At 42.1% G+C, this 17,736-nt stretch overlaps 1 protein-coding gene across 1 annotated transcript; it reads right to left on the reverse strand.

Annotated features, from left to right (window-relative positions):
- Nucleotides 1–1,490: 1,490 nt before the first annotated feature.
- Nucleotides 1,491–17,128, reverse strand: LOC119898827 (annexin A5-like). The gene is made up of 11 exons (XM_038713091.1): nt 17,035–17,128; nt 16,615–16,709; nt 15,475–15,588; nt 15,240–15,330; nt 14,870–14,949; nt 13,372–13,422; nt 9,720–9,813; nt 9,515–9,610; nt 8,869–8,927; nt 2,070–2,192; nt 1,491–1,907 (listed from the first exon to the last, which is right to left on the reverse strand). Exons 1-11 carry the CDS (start codon nt 17,126–17,128, stop codon nt 1,845–1,847), a joined length of 960 nt encoding a protein of 319 aa, XP_038569019.1. The 3' UTR covers nt 1,491–1,844.
- Between the last annotated feature and the right edge of the window lie 608 nt (nt 17,129–17,736).

Consider the following 17,736-nt stretch of genomic DNA (forward strand, 5'->3'; position numbering starts at 1 on the left):
ATGTCAGCTGGGATTGGCTACAGCCCCCCACCCGCGACCATGTACGCAGGATAAGCGGTTGACGATGGATGGATCTTTTAACACTTTTTCAGTCTATACAACCTATTTCCAAATGACAAAACATTGAAATATTGATTATAAACAGGAGTATTCATCAACATTCCTGTCACCAAAAGCACTCCCATGCTTTACAGGCCTGTAGATTTAGAACATCCCACAGTGATGGGGGGGTATCAATCGATCCGGCTTGAACAGACCTTTCATTTGATACCTTGCATGTCTATATATCTCCAACGGAACAATAAATAAGGTAATTATTACAAAGGTGAATAAATAAAGAAGCTAATAAAAATAGATACATTTATGTCTCCTTGTATAATTTAATTTTGTTGTTAATTTTGTGCATTTAATCAGATGCTTATTTATTTATTGAGCATTTATATATTTCTATTTATTTTTGGAATTTGTCAGGATCAGTCCTCCATACTCTCTCTTCCTTAGTTACAGAAGATTTGGCAAAAGAATAAAGAAGGATACTACAGACAAAGAACCACACCAGATTTTTTTTTGCATGGACCAGTAATGAGCTGGGACTGTTACTGAATGTAACACGGGTGTTAAAAGAGACTGTGGCGGCGGAAAACAGACTGAAAGTCATCGCAAAATAAATGACTACATGCACAGTAGCTTCAAGTGTAGGCAGATAAGCGTTATTTGCAAGGTACAGAATTTTTAAATAAAAATACCAAATCAAAAACTCTGTCAGCAGCATCCTGTTTCCAATCAGAGAGCCAAGCGTGAGTCCTCTGTTTTTGTCGGTCTACACTAAAATGGTACCCAGAGTTTTAATACAAAAAACGGGGTTGGTAGCGTTTTCAAACGTCTCTTGTTTTAGGTCTTCGTTTTCGCCATTTTAGTCTGGACGGGAGGTGCAAACGTAGCAAAAGTGTGGATGGGGCGTCAGTTGGAAGAGCACAGCTCTGTGTTCAAGGCCGAGTCCTTATCGCAGTGGCCTGGGTCTGGTTCCAGCCTGCAGCTGCTTGCTGAACATCGTGCTCTTTCTCACGCCCTCATTTCCGTCTTCTCTGTCAATCCAAATAAAGTAATTTAATGTGTAATAATGCTTCACATTTGTGAACTGATAATGTTTTGTTTGTAAGTCTTAATTTGTAAAGTCAGCAGCTACTGTAGCTGTCAAATAAACATTGTTGAATAAGAAATACAATTTATTAAGTATGTCGAAGCTGCGTAGGTACAAAAAGACTGGACGTAAGTATAGAACTAATGTTCCTTTAGTGAAGTACTTCCCACCTGTCTAAAAGTAATGATGCCATGATGTTGAAGTGCTTAAACACACAGCTGCTCTATCTCACTTTATTGGCTATCAGAGGACAGTGCATGTTCAACAGATACTAGACATTTACTTGTGTGTACTGCAGGTCAGACATTGTATTGAGAGACATGCCAGAGAGAAGAAAAAAATGCCAGTGTACTTCATCAGCTAAAATATTTATTGTTTCTGCCATACAAAGTGCACACAAAACAATTGTGGTCTGATACTTCAGCGTTACAAATTAATGTTACAAGTCATCTTAAAGATGTTAGTCAACCAAAAGTGGCATTATAATGCGGATGTGGACAAAGTGTTAGCTACCTTTCAAAGACGTTATTTGGTATCATAGTTTAAAAAGACCTGATGGGCCATCTCTCTCACTAGAAAGTTTTGTTGAGATGAATATTGACTTCACGATAGCTTCCTGTTTTGATGATACGACGGCACAAAGGGCCAACTTAGAGAAGAGGCACTTCAGGTGTGGTTTCTGTTGTACTGCTTATTGCCATGTTTACACGTCATCCCCCCCACAGAGCAACAGTAAGGTATTTTGGTAGTCACCGCTGGTATCTCCCTGTAACAAGAACACATGCAGAATTTAACAAAGGGGTCAAAAAAAGATTTATGCATAATGGCTACTTGTAAGTGTTTGTGTAATGCAGTTTATTTGTGTGTGTGTGTACTTTTATTGTCAAATACACATACATGTTGCGAGCATATTATGTTGTGTGTGTACCTTGATCATGGAATACAGCGAGCAGGCAAACTTCCTCCTGAACTCAGCTCTGATGTCCAGCATGTCCACCTCACTGCGACTCACCATCACTCTCATCAGGGTGGCATCATCAGTCCCTGCACCCTGCAACAAACACATATTTATAATGATTGTATGCCACATAAATGTGTAAGAGTTATTTAGAGAGAACAAGCTTCTGCTAAGGCTCCACAACTATAAATATTTCGAAAAGGTTCATGTGCATCTGGATCCAGATCTGCATGAAAATACAACAATGGTCAACTCTCGTACTACATGTTATGATACACGTACTCATTTTTAGATACTTTGATAATATGAATTCCATATGTTTAAACAGTTACTTATTTAAACATAATCTAAAAGTTCCAGGTTCAAATCCGGTCGGGGATCTTCGTTGTATCCGTCTCTCATTTCCTGTCATCTCTTCACTATCTCTATCCAATAAATAAATATATCCAATAAAATGAAGGGAAAAAAAAACAAAAAAAAAAAACACACACACACAAAAACCCCCACTAGTTTCATAACTAATGGCCTAACTTGCAATATATTTTTACTGAAATCTGTTTTGAGCCTTCATTTGGTAACTAACAGAAAGTCAATAATGCTACACAATCTCTGTGCTCTACACTGAGCTCATGCCTGGATAGCCTGTTTCCTCTATCCACTAAGCCTGTTTACCTGAACCAGTCCCACCCGTGGCTAACTGATACCACCTGTCGGCTCCATACTAATCACAGAGCTTGTACGAAAGCCAGATGTGTGTTCCCAGATCGTCGCGGAGCGCGCACGTGCACGATGTGCGCGTGCATGCGAACCTGCAAATTCACCGTTATCAGCTGCAGAGTAGCGACAGACAGTTTTGTTTGGTCCAGCAGGGACAACTGAGCTTCATAACTTCTCCCTTGTGATTTGTGTGCATGAGTGAATCAGGTGAGAATCTGCTTATGTTTCTTCAGCTGTAGAGCAAGTTAATTTCCTGTTAACATGCATACTAAACACTATGGAGTCAGCACCATTGGACACACCAAGAGCAACAATATGGATGACCCCAAAGAGAGCGACATCCCCCAGTGCAATTGGCCAGCTATAATGTCGATTATCTTCCTTCCCAGCATCCTTCTACCATGCTACCGTGTCTCCCAGAAAGGCGTAGTGGTCACCGAAGGGTCATTTCAGAGAAGAGCATATCGAGCTCCCGGTCAAGTGCATCCTCCCGACTAACCTCTGAGTCATCAGTGGGGATTTATCCGAGCCATTCTCTTTCCCGTGTCCAGGCTGCTTTACTAGAAGAGAGGATAAAGCAAATGGAGCTTGTAGAACTGCGACAGCAAATAGAAGAGGATTCCAGAGCTGACTTGGGAGTGTGAGCGACTAAAGCCAGAGAAGGCCAATCCCTCCAAGAGGAGGCCCACCAAGCACGAGAGGCCATGACCAAGCAGCTAGACCGATGACGCCGGCTCCAGAAAGTGGAGAATGAGTTATCAGTAGCTCGGCTAGTCACCTCATTTCTACAGGAATAAGAAGAGGTCAAGTCAGCGGACAGTGCATCATCAGTGGCTACCTTAAAGCCCTTCTTAGGGATGACAGGTGAAATCCCAGTTGACTCTGGGGCTATTTCCGCTTCTAATCCTTGGACAATCTACTCCGCAGCAGCTAAATATGGTCAATGTTCCAGTTGTGACTGCCATTGGGCCCCCGGATGACATATCGCCCATGGTGCCACCTGCCCCAGTTACTACCCTGACTGCACCTATAACATCGCTTCCAGCAGCGGTTCCCATCAGCCATACACCAACTCCAGATGCTCCTACTGCCCATGTGACCAAAAATCATCCTACCTCTATCGCTATGACCGCAGCTGCAGCAACCTCAAGGCCATCATCAGTCCCCGTTTCTGCTTCGCCATTTGCCGGTCAGAGTCCTGGTTCGTTCCCCACCATATGGTGCATCACAACGGTAAGGATTGTGTTCAACTGTTCCTTCACATATAGGGGTCAATCACTGAATGACCAACTCCTCCCAGGACCAACCCTGGGGTTGACCCTACACGGTGTCCTCGTGAGATTCCGTCAGCATACCGTGGCAATCAGTGGGGACATAAAAGATATATTCCACCAGATCCGTCTGCTGCCATCTGATCGACCGGTACATGCAGAGATCTAACGAGCCTACCATTTACGAGTGGCAGGTGTTACCCTTCGGAACAACCTGCAGTCCCTGCTGTGCGATCTATGCTCTGCAGAGACACGCCCAGGATCACAAAGTTGACAATCCCACATTTGCTTAAATCATGGAACATTCCTTTTATGTCGACAACTGTTTGTACAGCACCAGTGCTGTTGGAGAAGCCAGAGCCCTTGTCGATGGACTTCACCAGACCTCGTCCTGTTGAGACATCGGTTCCGACTGTGCGGCATGTTTACAAAGTGCTAGCCTGCCAATCTGACCCCCTGGGCTACATTGTGCCATTCACTACGAGAGGCAAGGTGCTCATTCAGGAGTTGTGGAAGGAGAGCAGAGGCTGGGATGATCCTATCCTACACACCACCATCTGCTGACACTTTCACCACCACCGGAGAACTTCACATATTTTGTGACGCCTCTGAGCGAGCTTATTGCTCTGTTGCCTATTTGCGGACTGTAGATGACAGTCAGCAAATTCACGTGAGTTTTGTGCTTGCTCGGACGCGTGTGGCACCAAAGAAACAGCTATCAATGCCACGCACCCGAGCTGAGTGCTGCCCCCACTGGTGGTGAGCTAACCAAGGTTCTCCAGACAGAACTTACCCTCCCTATTCAGCGGATCATACTCTATTCTGACTCTACCACAGTTCTGTACTGGATCAGATCTGAATCCTGTTGATACAAGGTTTTTGTGGGAACCCACATCACAGAGATCCAAAACCTGACAGATATTGAGAGCTAGAGATATGTGGATTCCAGCAACAACCCCGCAGATGACATCACGCGGGGTCCATCCCTGGAGGATTTAAGGCGCATGCATCGATGGAAAAGCAGCACAGAGTTTCTCCCACTCATCACCCACCAGAGCTGTAGCCGGTCATGCCTGTGGCTGAGCCAGAACCTGAGGACAGCGAACTTAAGAAGTCTACTTTCATTGGGAACATATCCCTTGACCCTGTTCCACAACTCCCTGATATTACAAAGTTCCACACATGGAAGGAACTTGTACAAGCTACAGCCTGGTCCCTACATGGGGCAGCTGACTCTGCTACCACCACTCCATGTGAAGCCACAGAGTACATAAGAGCAGAGAAGCTTCTATTGACATACTCTCAGAGGGACTCGTTTCCAGAAGAGGTGAACGCCCTTCAGGCAGGGAATTCCCTTCTATTAGATAGTCGCCTTGGGTCTCTTGCACCAGAATATGATGAGGCCACTGGATTACTTAAAGTAGGCGGTAGGCTTCGACGATCAGAGGTTCTCGAGATGGACACAATCCACCCCATCATCTTGGATCCACACCATCCCATCACAAAGCTGCTGATCCAAGACTTTGATCAGACTCTCCTGCACCCAGGATCACAACGAGTGCTGGCAGAGCTTCGCCGCAGGTTTTGGATTCTCTGGGGAAGGGAGGCCGTCCGAAGACAGCAGCATGCATGTCGGGAGTGCCAGGGGTGGCGGGCCAAGCCTGGGGTTCCAAGGATGGCTTGTCTCCCCCCTGCTCGGCTGCATCTGTTCAAACCTCCATTTTATTCGACTGGAGTGAACTGTTTTGGTCCATATCAAGTGGCACCAACTTTGTTGGCGGGGAGCGAGAGCTGCGTGAGGCCTTCCAGTCTACGGCTCCTTATCTTAAGGAATAATTGGCTGAACAGAAGATTTCCTTTTGATTTAATCCATCAAGCGCCCCACATTTTGGGGGGACCTGGGAGAGGGAAGTAAAATCAGTCAAAGCAGCCCTTAAGGTCATTCTCCAGGAACAGATTGTCCCCGAACCTGTGCTGCGGACTGTGCTTCTCAAATTCGAAGGCATTCTGAATTTCAAGCCTCTGGGTTACTTGTCTTCAGATGCTGTAGACCTAGATCTGATAACTCCAAGTATCCTCCTCATGGACGTCACGATGCCTCTCTTCCCCAGGTAATGTACGATTCAAGCAACCTCCTAGGGAGGCGCCGTTGGAGGAACAGCCAGGTCCTGCCTGACCACTTTTGGTCATCATTCATTCGTCACTACCTGCCCAGCCTCCAGGAGAGGCAGGCAGTAACTTCTCCCTTGTAGCATTTATGAAAGGGATTTCACCAGATTTGTTGGAATATTTAAGATTTATAATAGAAAACCCTTATTTGGGAAGAATTTGATTTGAAGACATGAGATTTGTTAATTTCCAGAACCACACCCATTCACTGTTGTAACCTGTCGCTGGAATAAAAAAGGCATCCTCTCAGAATCGATTCTCTGGCCGGAATCATTTCATCGATAGTGGTCAGATCCAAACCAATTGTTTCCCCGAGGTCCCCTTCCTCACAGAGCTGCTGAAAGAAAATGGCGAAAAGCAAAAGACCCTGCCGACCTTAAGGGCTACCAATTGCTCCTATCCTCCTTCTTAACAAGCATCCGCGCTGCCAAAACTGCGTTCTATAATGACAGAATTAGCAATTATTTTCACTTTTAAAGCACTACTGAAGCCTCCTCCAACGCCCACAAACTTGTCTGCGGGTACTTTTGCTGCCTTCTTCACAGAAAAAGTGGCAGCTATAACCAGCCAATTCTCTAAAGTACTCAAAATCAACCATTTTATTCCCGCCCTGGTCAGCTTCCACTATGTGAACACGCCACAGGAAAACCTACCATGTAGCAGTCCCTCCCAGTCCCATGTGTCCCTCCACCTCCCTCGGGATATGGCGCAAAAGGCTCAACACCAAGGCAAAGCGAGGACTCCGGATCAGAACTCCTGACCAGTAGCCATCCCACAACATGCCCACTGGACCAGATTCCTTCGAATCTCGTCCAAGCTATATCAGAAGCCCTAAGGTCAACTAAAGCTGCAGCCCAGTGCTTGGTTCTTATCCTTCTTGACAGATCAACTGCCTTTGACACAGTCAATCACAGGATCCTGCTATCCGCACTCTCAGCAATGGGAATCTCGGGCAAAGCCCTCCTGTGGTTCAAATCCTACCTCTCGGGGCGTTCCTACAACGTTTTGTGGCAAGGAAAATTGTCCTCCTCCCACTGCCTCTCCACAGGGGTGCCCCAAGACTCGGTGTTAGGGCCCCTTCTTTTCTCACTTTACACCACCTCACTGGGTCCAATCATTCGCTCGCACGGCTCCTCTTACCACTGCTACGCAGACGATATGCAACTCTACCTATCCTTCCCGCCAGACGACCCCACTGTCTCGCCGCGGATCATGGACTGTCTTTCGGACATATCTGCATGGATGAGGGCTTGCCACCTTCAACTAAACCTCTCTAAGACTGAACTCTTGGTCATTCCAGCCAAGCAATCTGTCCACCACAACATCAAACTACAAATTGACCAGCTGTCCTTTTCAGACCATGTTGCTGCTGTCTCTCGGTCGTGCCGCTTCGCTCTATACAACATCAGAAAAATCAGGCCCTACCTCACTCAATAGGTCACCCAGCTTCTGGTACAGGCCATGGTTATCTCTCACCTCGACTACTGCAATGCCCTCCAAGCGGGCCTTCCAGCTTGTGCGGTGAAACCCATACAAATGGTTCAGAACGCAGCAGCGTGTCAAGTTTTTGATCAGCCGAAAAGGACTCATAACACTCCATTACTGTGTAACCTCCGCTAGCTACCCCTGGCCTCTAGAATCAGATTCGTCACTAATGCTTGCATACAGAGAGACTACTGGGTCTGCACCAATCTATTTAAACTCCATAATACAAGTTTACGATCCTTCTCGGCCACTACGCTCCTCCAACGAACGTCACCTGGCTCTGCCATCCTTACACACAAAGCAATCCCAGTGCCGGCTGTTCTCATCTATGACACTGCGATGGTGGAACGAGCTACCACACGCCATCAGAACAGGGGTGTCCCTCTCTAACTTCAAGAAGTTCTTGAAAACTCATCTCTTCCGAGAACACTTCCTCTTAGAACACCTCTAACTCCTAACCTCTAAGATGCACTTCCTTCTTCTATCCCCTTACAATTATCCTGTATTGATCACACTTTTTTGTTAACTCTTACTTCTTTAGGTATTTACGCCATTGATGTGATGTGCGATTAGCTCTGACTAGTATTTATTGCTGCTATTACTAGTATGTATTGTCAGTTGTAGATCTCGTGCTGTATTTGATGTTGATGCTTGTATGTTGTTCCTCAAATGTAAGTCACTTTGGATAAAAGCGTCTGCCAATTGAGTAATTGTAACCTAAATGTAAAGTGTTATTTATTTTCAACATCAAAGTTTTTCCAGGTTTCACATGACCATGATGCTACAAAAAATCCAAGCAACTTGCTCGCTTGATGAATTTAAATGACAATCTGGTGAAATTTGAATACATTGAACATATGGACAATAAAAATACTTTAGGAACTTGTACTAATGACTGTCCAAACATTTCCCCATTTCTCATGTAGAACAATTCACAAATTTTAAGTTTTAAAAACTCAATAATAATGTAGGTTGAGTCTTTTTTTTAGCAGCAATGTCTTTTATATTCATTCACTGGATTTATCCATTAATTTAACTGGCATTATAATGGGATATTACACCAGATTTTACAGTAGTTAAACAGAACACTGATGTGGCTGTCCATCTCATATTTTTTATAGTCTTACCTTCATCGCATAGTACAGAGTCTCAGCAAAATAGCCTGGAATGCTCCTTGCACATTGCACTTTAAAAAGAAAACGAGAAAACACAGGGAAAGATTGAAAATGTGTCAGTGTTAGCAGAGACATTTTAGAGGAGACACGCCACTCAATCACATCCTCAATCTAACTCTATGTGGCAAAGCCCGTAACGGCAAAGATGGTTATCCCGCCCCTCCTGCTAGAAAGCCACTTGTCTGCTTTTAACAGCCAAAGCGGGAAACATATTTCAGCCAATCGTGTGGTTCCACTGACGTAAGGGTCTGTTTTACTTCTACTGCGCATGCGTAGTAGAAGGGGAAAACTCTTTTTGAACCTTATTCTGAGGCAAAGTTTTCAAACTTTTTCAGCGATTTTTATCAGATTTTAATGCTGATTCTATTGATGTAGTTTTTATGTCCTGATGACCTGTATAAGTGCAGTTCTGGCTCTCTCCCCATTGATTTAGATAGGTGCCTGGTCTTATTAGAAACAAAATAGCTACTCGGAGGCATTGTCAAGATGGCGACTGAGTGGCATGACTTGGCTATAAGAACTTTGGTGTCAAAGTCACCATCTCTCAAGAAGCTGACAATAGAACAAGTCTGCAGTATGGAGCTGTGTAGTTTCGTACCGACAGCGAGAAGCAGATCTCTCAAGCTTCCGGATGTTTCCCTCTTGATGCTCTCCTCGATCTCATATCCTGACAACTTCATGTAAGCGTCAAATACTGAAACACAGTTTCAGAATTAGTCTGGCAATTGTGTGTATCTGCAAAATAATTACAGCAGCGCTCTTATTCTTGGTGTAATCCTCAACTGTCAGACCCACAGACAAACCTTTCCTGAGATGTTCTGCACTGCGGTTTCCCAGGATGGTGATAAATGATTCTTCATCAGTGCCGTACTTCTGCTCTCCTGCCTTGAAGAGGGCCTACGACCGCAGAAACAAATGGTACACATCACACATTGTTTGTCCCTCAAAATCAGGAAAGCAAAGATACTATGTAATTGTTGCAATAAAATTTTTGGAATTTGTATAATTGACCTTTTCTGTTTAATTTGCATTTGTTATTTATGCTTTTATTTTGAAGTCACTTGCAAGTCTCGTTGGGCTGCTTTCGCGTGAGTTGTACTGTACTAAACACCGACAGGCAGCAAAGAGAATGGACACGTGTGTGTTCCAGTGAAATATTTCATGCTGGCTAAAGCAAACCTTGATGTGAGCGGTTTTAAAGGTTCAATGTGTAAGATTTAGTGGCATCTAGTGGCGAGGGTTGTGAATTGCAACCATCTGTCCAGTCTGCCACTGCCCCCTAACCTTTCAAAGACCGCAGGATAGCTATGGTGGCTGACTCTGCACAAAAGGTGTCCCATCTGAGACAGCAGGGAGTGCCCAGTCAAGAAATTAGGTTTCTTTAGGTATATTTATTAAGAAATTATATTTACTTAATTATTCAGTTAAACCATATGTTATTGTGACTTGGCCACTGACAGATAACATGGAAAATGTAAGCGAAGAGTGCCAAAACTGCCCTCCAGCAATAATATATTTTACATTTATCTGACGTCTTCATCCAAAGCCACTTACGATTGCTAATTATGTCAGAGGTCACATGCCTCTGGCGAAACTAGGGGTTAAGTGTCTTGCTCAGGGGCACAATGGTGGATGTGTCACAGTGGGTAGTTGAACCCAGGTCTCTCACACCAAAGGCATGCGTCTTATCCACTGCCCCATCACCGGCCCAATATCTGGCCCGCGGACAGATTAAGGTGCTTTAATAGCGGCAAAAAATATAAATAAATAAATAAATACTTTGATGGCGGTGCTGAAATAGATCTCAGTCTTGGCAACATAGTCACATATTCACTTCCTCTTTAGTGGTTTTGCCTACAAAATAAAAGCGCGAGAAGCTTGTTTACTGTAATTCAGTATTGGAGTTGAAACTGTGCTTTTACTTTGGGAAATTCTAAAGGACATTAAAAGAGTCTGTAGCCTGCTTGACACACCTCTGAAAGAGCTGTCAGACAATGTGATTCCCCTAAATGTCCTGGAGATACTGGGGAAATTAAAAGGTTGATGGTTTAGGATCAAACATTGTAACAAAAACAGTGCAGCACATGCCATGATCTGACAAACATTCGCTGCAGAATCCATTTGTTAAAGAGAGAAGAAAAAGTCACCTTAAGGCGGGATTGAACCCTCAACCCTTGGGTTGCAAGTCCAGCACCTTACCAACTGAGCAAACTGCCCAACATGTTGACAGAACTCAATCTTGTTATATAAGAAATATTGCTCTGATGCAAAACTTATTTGCCGACCCCTGCAATACATTATTACTACGTCTTCTTCTTCTAACATACGTATTCAACATAGTGATAAGTGTCTGCACTGGCTGAATTCCACCATAAGTAGAACAAGAAAAATGTAGTGATGAAACGCGCTCTGTAGCGGTGTTTGTCTGTTTTCAGCTACTGAAGAAACATGACGATGCAACGTCCATGGAAGGGGGTGCCTGCAGTTATGTAGATATAAATGGCTCATTCTAAGGTAATAAAAACATAATGGTTTATTATGTAAAGTCTTTACACACCACTGAAAACATAGTTATGGATCTTATATTGCATTTCTATCCATAGATCCTCAGAAATATTACACACTGAACCTTAAAGTTTACCTCTGAAGACTTAAAGACTTCCCGTTCTTTGTAGCATGCAACCAACAAGGTATTATTTGTGTTCGTCTGAACTTCAAGAAAACAGTAGCAAGAAAACCACTTGTGTCCGTCTGTGCTTAGAGGGAATAACAAACTAGAATCTAAAGGGGCACTCCACCAATTTCACAACAAAATCAATTTACAAGTCAGTGGTAGTAAGTACAATTTTCCTTTTATGCTACTTAATACTTCTACTCCACTCCATTTCAGATGGAAATATTGTAATTTTTACTTTTAACAGTACTACATTTATGACAATGTTGTTGTTACTATTTACTTTGGAGATTTGTTATTTTAAAACATATTATCAACCTATAAAATGTGATATATTGTTATCGATAAAAATACCCATCCCTATATAAAATAATTAAAACTAGTTTTACCTTATGTATAATGAATCAGTAATACTAGATACATACATACATACATACATACATACATCCATCCATCCATCTCAAAAAGGCCTTTCTGCACAATAAATCATATACCTTTTGATACTTTAGGTATCACGTTTAGGTGCTAATCTTAGTTGTACTTTTACTTTATTTTGAATGCAAAACATTTTCTTATAACTCAGTATTTTCAATCAAGAAAAAGATGTAATATATTAATTACTTCTTCAACTACTTACTGGTCACAGAGATCACTATACAACTTTCTCCCTGATGGCATATGTCTACAGGTCTAGACCAGTTCAGTTCAACTAAAGACCAAGAACCAAAGATCATTTCACTTGTTTTATAAATAATTTTTTGACGCCTAAAGACGTCAACTGTTCCAGTAATTCACAAGAAAAAAAAGTATGAAAAAAATATTGACAGAAACTCCAACTAAATAAGCTAAAGCAAAGTATCCTCAGTACTGTAGATAATGTTCATACAGATGCTAGATCAGAATATGTTTTCAGCAAAGCAGCAGCAAGAATTACAGGAACATAGTTAACCCATCCCACAGTATGTTTCTGCCTTTTTTTTTATTTATGTATTTAAAATTTAACCAAGACATTTTAAGGCAATTGTTACTCACTCACTGCACTAGAGGGCGAACTTGGGATGACAGGGACCTCACAGATGAAGATGTTCATATGTGATCATAACTGAACTTTTGTCATGTGAGTCATTAAACTGAGTTTCCCAGGAATCCTCCAGAAAGTCACACTAAGGTGTGAACTTGAACTTCCGGCTGCACATGCTTTCTTTGTCTGAAAACATGTGCTCATTCTCGTGCACACGACACACATGGGCAGACTTTGTCTCCAGTTTAGTGCATTTTAGTTGGTTTCATTTGGTGTTTTTGCTTTGTTTATCTTTTTAAATAAATACTTGTGTATATACATGCTGGTTTCTTTTAATGTTGCATAAAAATTAATATATTGCCAACCTCCTTTGCATAAAAGTCCAAATTGTTCAACCCACTATCTGTTAATGGTAAGTTTGTTATAGTTATTCATTTATTTATTAAACAGAATTCCACATTTATAGTTTAGTATATCTTCATGAAACTTGATTATCAGATTGATCAGTTTTCTCTTGTTTAAGAGTGGTGCCCCAAGGTAAATAGAACATTAAGTTATATTATATTATCAGTTATTCAATAATCATAATAATTATTATACTATTTAATATAAATACTGATGCAATTTAAACCCTAATCCCCAACAGCAACATAAGTCGAGATCCTATCCACACACACAGTCACACCTTCAGACAAGGAGACAAAGACACCACTGATGGTGAAAAGAAGAGTTATTTACCGATCAGCGACCAACGACTCACCTCAGCATCACTCTGGATATTCTCCTGCTGGATCCCCGTCTGCCTGCTTGCCTGGGGAGAGACAACACATCTATGTTAGCGAGGAGAGAAGAGAAGATAAAGCAAGGATTAGGAGGAGAAGAGACAAGGCTAGAGGAGAAGAGTGGAGAGGAAACGCTGACTGAGAGGTGAGGAGACAAGGATACTTAAGAAAGAGGGGGAGAGGAAACGAGTATTGAAAGGAGAGGAGAAAAGAATACAGGAGAAGAGGAGAAAAGGGGTGCTTCTCAAGTCTCTTATTTGTCATTTCCTTGCTACTCGCTCCTTGCTTGAACTGGAAGTTGTTCGGCTCTGCCTTCTTGCAGACCATCAAAGTTCTTATTTGCGCTCCAAGGAGCGATCTCTGAGGAGCTATGAGCGAGGATACACCAGTGCATCATTTGCTGAATTCTTTTACTGACCGACACACCCTCTTATTGGGTAGCCGTTATACTGATTGGACGCTGCAGATGATTGGAATGATCTTATACATCAGGACAAATAACATTAAACTCAAGTGCATCACTGCAAAGTCTTGTATTTGATTAGTTTTATGTCTTGTTAAAATCTGAGTTCATTGTAGGTCTGAACAACAAAAGACCCAAACACAACTTTCTTAATTTATTAGAAAGATTTTTCTTTTACAATGGAGACAATTAAAGTAAGAGAGAGTCGGAGAGTCTGTCAGCAAGAAACAGGTTTTACATAATTATTATTATAGTTATTTCTATTCAGTCACATGCGAGGCTGATCATTCCTTTGATTAGTACAAATAAACAACAACATAGTAAACACATAAGGAGTCAGACAAGTCACTAAACTGCACTAAAGTCGCTAATGAAGCAAGCAAAGGAAAATAAAGCCAGCACATCCAGCCATCTCACCTACTGCATCTGATGAAAGCAGCCAGCTCAGAATAAAATCAGCTGATACAAGTGTGACTGAAAGCACTGCTGCACTAAAATAAAATAAAAATCATGATCTGATAACTGTGAGACTTTATTAGTACCAACACAGTGAACATGTGTGCAGACACAAATGCCATCAAAAGTCTCTACAGCTGTTAAAGCCGACTGACAGCTGATCCAGCTGTGATCAGCTACCGCCGTCATCAGAAATTGACGTCGCTTCACGTGATGCTTCGGAGGAAAGGATGTCTCATGTTTCTACAAACATATTTACTTGTTCCTTCCCTCCTGGCTTGGTTTCCTTGCATCTCTCAGGACTAAGATGCAAGGAAAAGAGACAAGTGAGGGAAACATAGATGCAATTAAGAGACTTGAGAAGCACCCAAGGATACAGGAGAGGACTAGAGACCAGAATACTGTAGAGAACAGAGGAGAGAAGACACAGATTGAGAGGAAAGGAGTCAAGAATACAGGAGGAGAGAGGATGAGGATACAGGAGAGAACAGAGGGGAAGAAACAAGGATTGAGAGGAGAGAATACAAGAATACAGGAGAGGAAATGAGGAGATATACCTGCAGCAGAATAACCAGAAGATTCTGGAAGTGACCTGAAGTGTCACCACATATGTCCTTCTCCAGGTCGTGATCGTACTCTGAGATAGACACAAAACACACATGCCGTTTTATTTTAGCTTGGATCGTGAAAAAGTATTCCCAGTTTTTTGTCAGACTTTTATGGCAATTAAATGTTTGTCCACATTCAGGACACATCTGTAAGTAATTAATAAACACTCAAAATAATACTATAGAACAGTTCATTATTGTTGCACTAATTACAGCAGAATAACAAATAAAACTATATTACAGTCTATTTAAACATAAAGTGATTGATGTGTGTTTATCATACAGTTTTAGTGTGTGTGTGTGTTCGCTTGTGTATTACCTTGTTTATAAGCAGCGACGATGTCCTTCACCTGCTGAGGTGTTCTTGAGGCGAGGATCTCCACCAGGACCTTCTCTTCTGTTCCTGCCCCCTACAGGTCAAAGAGGGAAACATCTAATGAAACAACATTTGCCTTTCAAGCTGCTCTGACTGCTAAAACTCTTTTCAGAAACTTTCCATCTACAGTTATACAAGAGTCTTTAACGGTCTTATATCTGGTCACTGCAGCACCTACCTTGATGGCGTGGTGGAGGGATGTCACATCATAAGCGATGGGTGTGGTCATCAGAGCCTCGATCAAGGTTTCAAATTTGCCACCCAGCTCTCCCTTCAGGTCATGTATCAGATCCTGACATGAAGATACATTATGTATTTTAATTAGTTCTGGACTAGTTCGACAATCGGCCGTTATATGCAGGAACTGGCCAGATGTGCGGAGGTGTGAAAGTAGGCAGGTTTTAAACTCTTCTCTCAAGCTCTCTTCAGAATTTTTAGGTGTTCTTGAGGAGAGACTGCCCAAATATTCTGAAACGTTTTAAAGGGCCCCTGTTCAAATGGCTAAATAAGCAACAGCTAACCATGTTGGGAGGTAATTATTGCCTGTACAGTGGCAGTTTGTGTAGTATTGTAACCTTTTGGGAAATGTGTTTATTTGCTTTCTTGCCAAGAGATACATGAGAAGATCAATACCACCCTTGTGTCTGTACAAATATCAACCTGGAGCCAGCAGCCAGTTTGCCGAGCTTAGCATAAAGACTGAAAATAGGTGAATGAGCTAGCCTGGCTCTGTCCTAATGTAGCAAAATCGACCTACCAGCACCTTTAAAGTTCACTGTACTTTTGGACAGAGCCAGGCTAACTGTTTCCCCAGTTCAGTCCGCAAAAATATTTTTATGCTAAGCCAAGCTAAACAGCAGCTGGCTGTGGCTTCATATTTACCATGCAGACATCTTCTCATCTAACTCTTTGGAAGAAGAGAGTGTAAAATAAGTGTATTTCCTACAATCTCAAACTAAGTAGGCATGCTGCTAGGGTTAAGTCCAGTTTAGTGTTGCCTACTAAAAGGAGGCTTTAGCTAATAATGTTGTAAATGCTAACCATTTAATAACAGGATTATTATTATTATTTTTGCAGTTTAACTGATCATTTTTATTCTGTATTATTTACTTTGTTGAGAGTGTACAGACTAGATTAAATGTCCGTACCTAATCTTACTGATGCCCTACAATAATCACAATCTGACTACTAATACTACTATGCCTTTAAATGTGGTTGAACAACAAGTAGCACAGTAGTTTGTGTGAAGCATACTGAGGTCTTTTTAAGTTGTAATGTATGGTGTCACGTAGTTTAACTGCTGTAAAGGAAGTCCAACCTTTCCAAACAGAGTTTTGTAGGCGGCCTTGATCTGCTGCCTCTGGGGGTTGCTGCGAGCAGTCAGCAGCTGCAAGATGGCAGCCTCGTCAGTCCCTATGGCAAACAAGCACCATTGTTAGTCACCCAAGCAACAAGTGTTTGTGTATAACTATTCTCACAAGCTATACATATTACATAACAATAAACATGCTAGTGAACTTATTTCACCCACATAATTACTGCCATCAGACAGTGACTCAAGTTTCAACTCATGTGTTTTTGACTCACTGCTGTCCGGGTGGAGCTCCCAACAGTAATTATTCAGAGAGGAACTCCCAAAAAAAAAAAAAAAATCGATCTCATTGGTCTATTGGAGTTGTACTATTGACTGACAGGCCTTCAACGTATCAGTGCTGTGCATGTACACAAGCATCCTTACCCAGCCCTTTCATGGCCTTGTGTAGGACCTCAGCATCTGCATTGGCATTGAAGTTTCCACTGGCTTTCACAGATCCTCTGCTGGCCTGTAACATGGAAGAAATGGACGTATGATTATTAAGGTGTAGATTTTTTTCAAGTTATGTGGGTAGCCGAAATCCCTAGGGACACATCTCCCAAATTCAGACGCTCTGATGAATGTCTAAATACTAAAAAATGTTGAATAAATGTTCTAACTGTACTTTGTAATCTTTCTGCTATATTTATAACTTCTTATCAGATATTAGCGATGTTTCTTGTACTCTCTCTTGCCTCGCTGAGATAAAATCCTGGATGTCTAATAACTTTCTTCAGTTAAACGACACAATTTCAAAATAATTGTATTTACTCCCGTCTGACCCAGCACTAGCTACCTTAATAATCTCACCACTAGGCTGGGTGTGCTCTCAGATAACATTCAGAAAGAAGCATGCAACATTGGTGTCATTTTCGACTCAAAGTTGTCTTTTGATGCTCAGGTGACCAAAGGGGTGCAGTCCTCTTTAGTCCAGTTGAGACAGCTAGGAAAGATTAGAACATCTCTCTCCTCTGATGACTTAGAGAAGGTACATACCTTAATTTACTCAAGACTCGACTACTGCAATGCTCTGTTTTCTGGTATTAGTATGGGAAACATCCATACACTACAGCTCATTTCAAATGC

This window comes from Micropterus salmoides, unplaced genomic scaffold (assembly GCF_014851395.1).
Source record: "Micropterus salmoides isolate LMB-PRFRI ecotype aquatic unplaced genomic scaffold, ASM1485139v1 Ms_hic_scaffold_12, whole genome shotgun sequence".
NCBI lineage: Eukaryota > Metazoa > Chordata > Actinopteri > Centrarchiformes > Centrarchidae > Micropterus > Micropterus salmoides.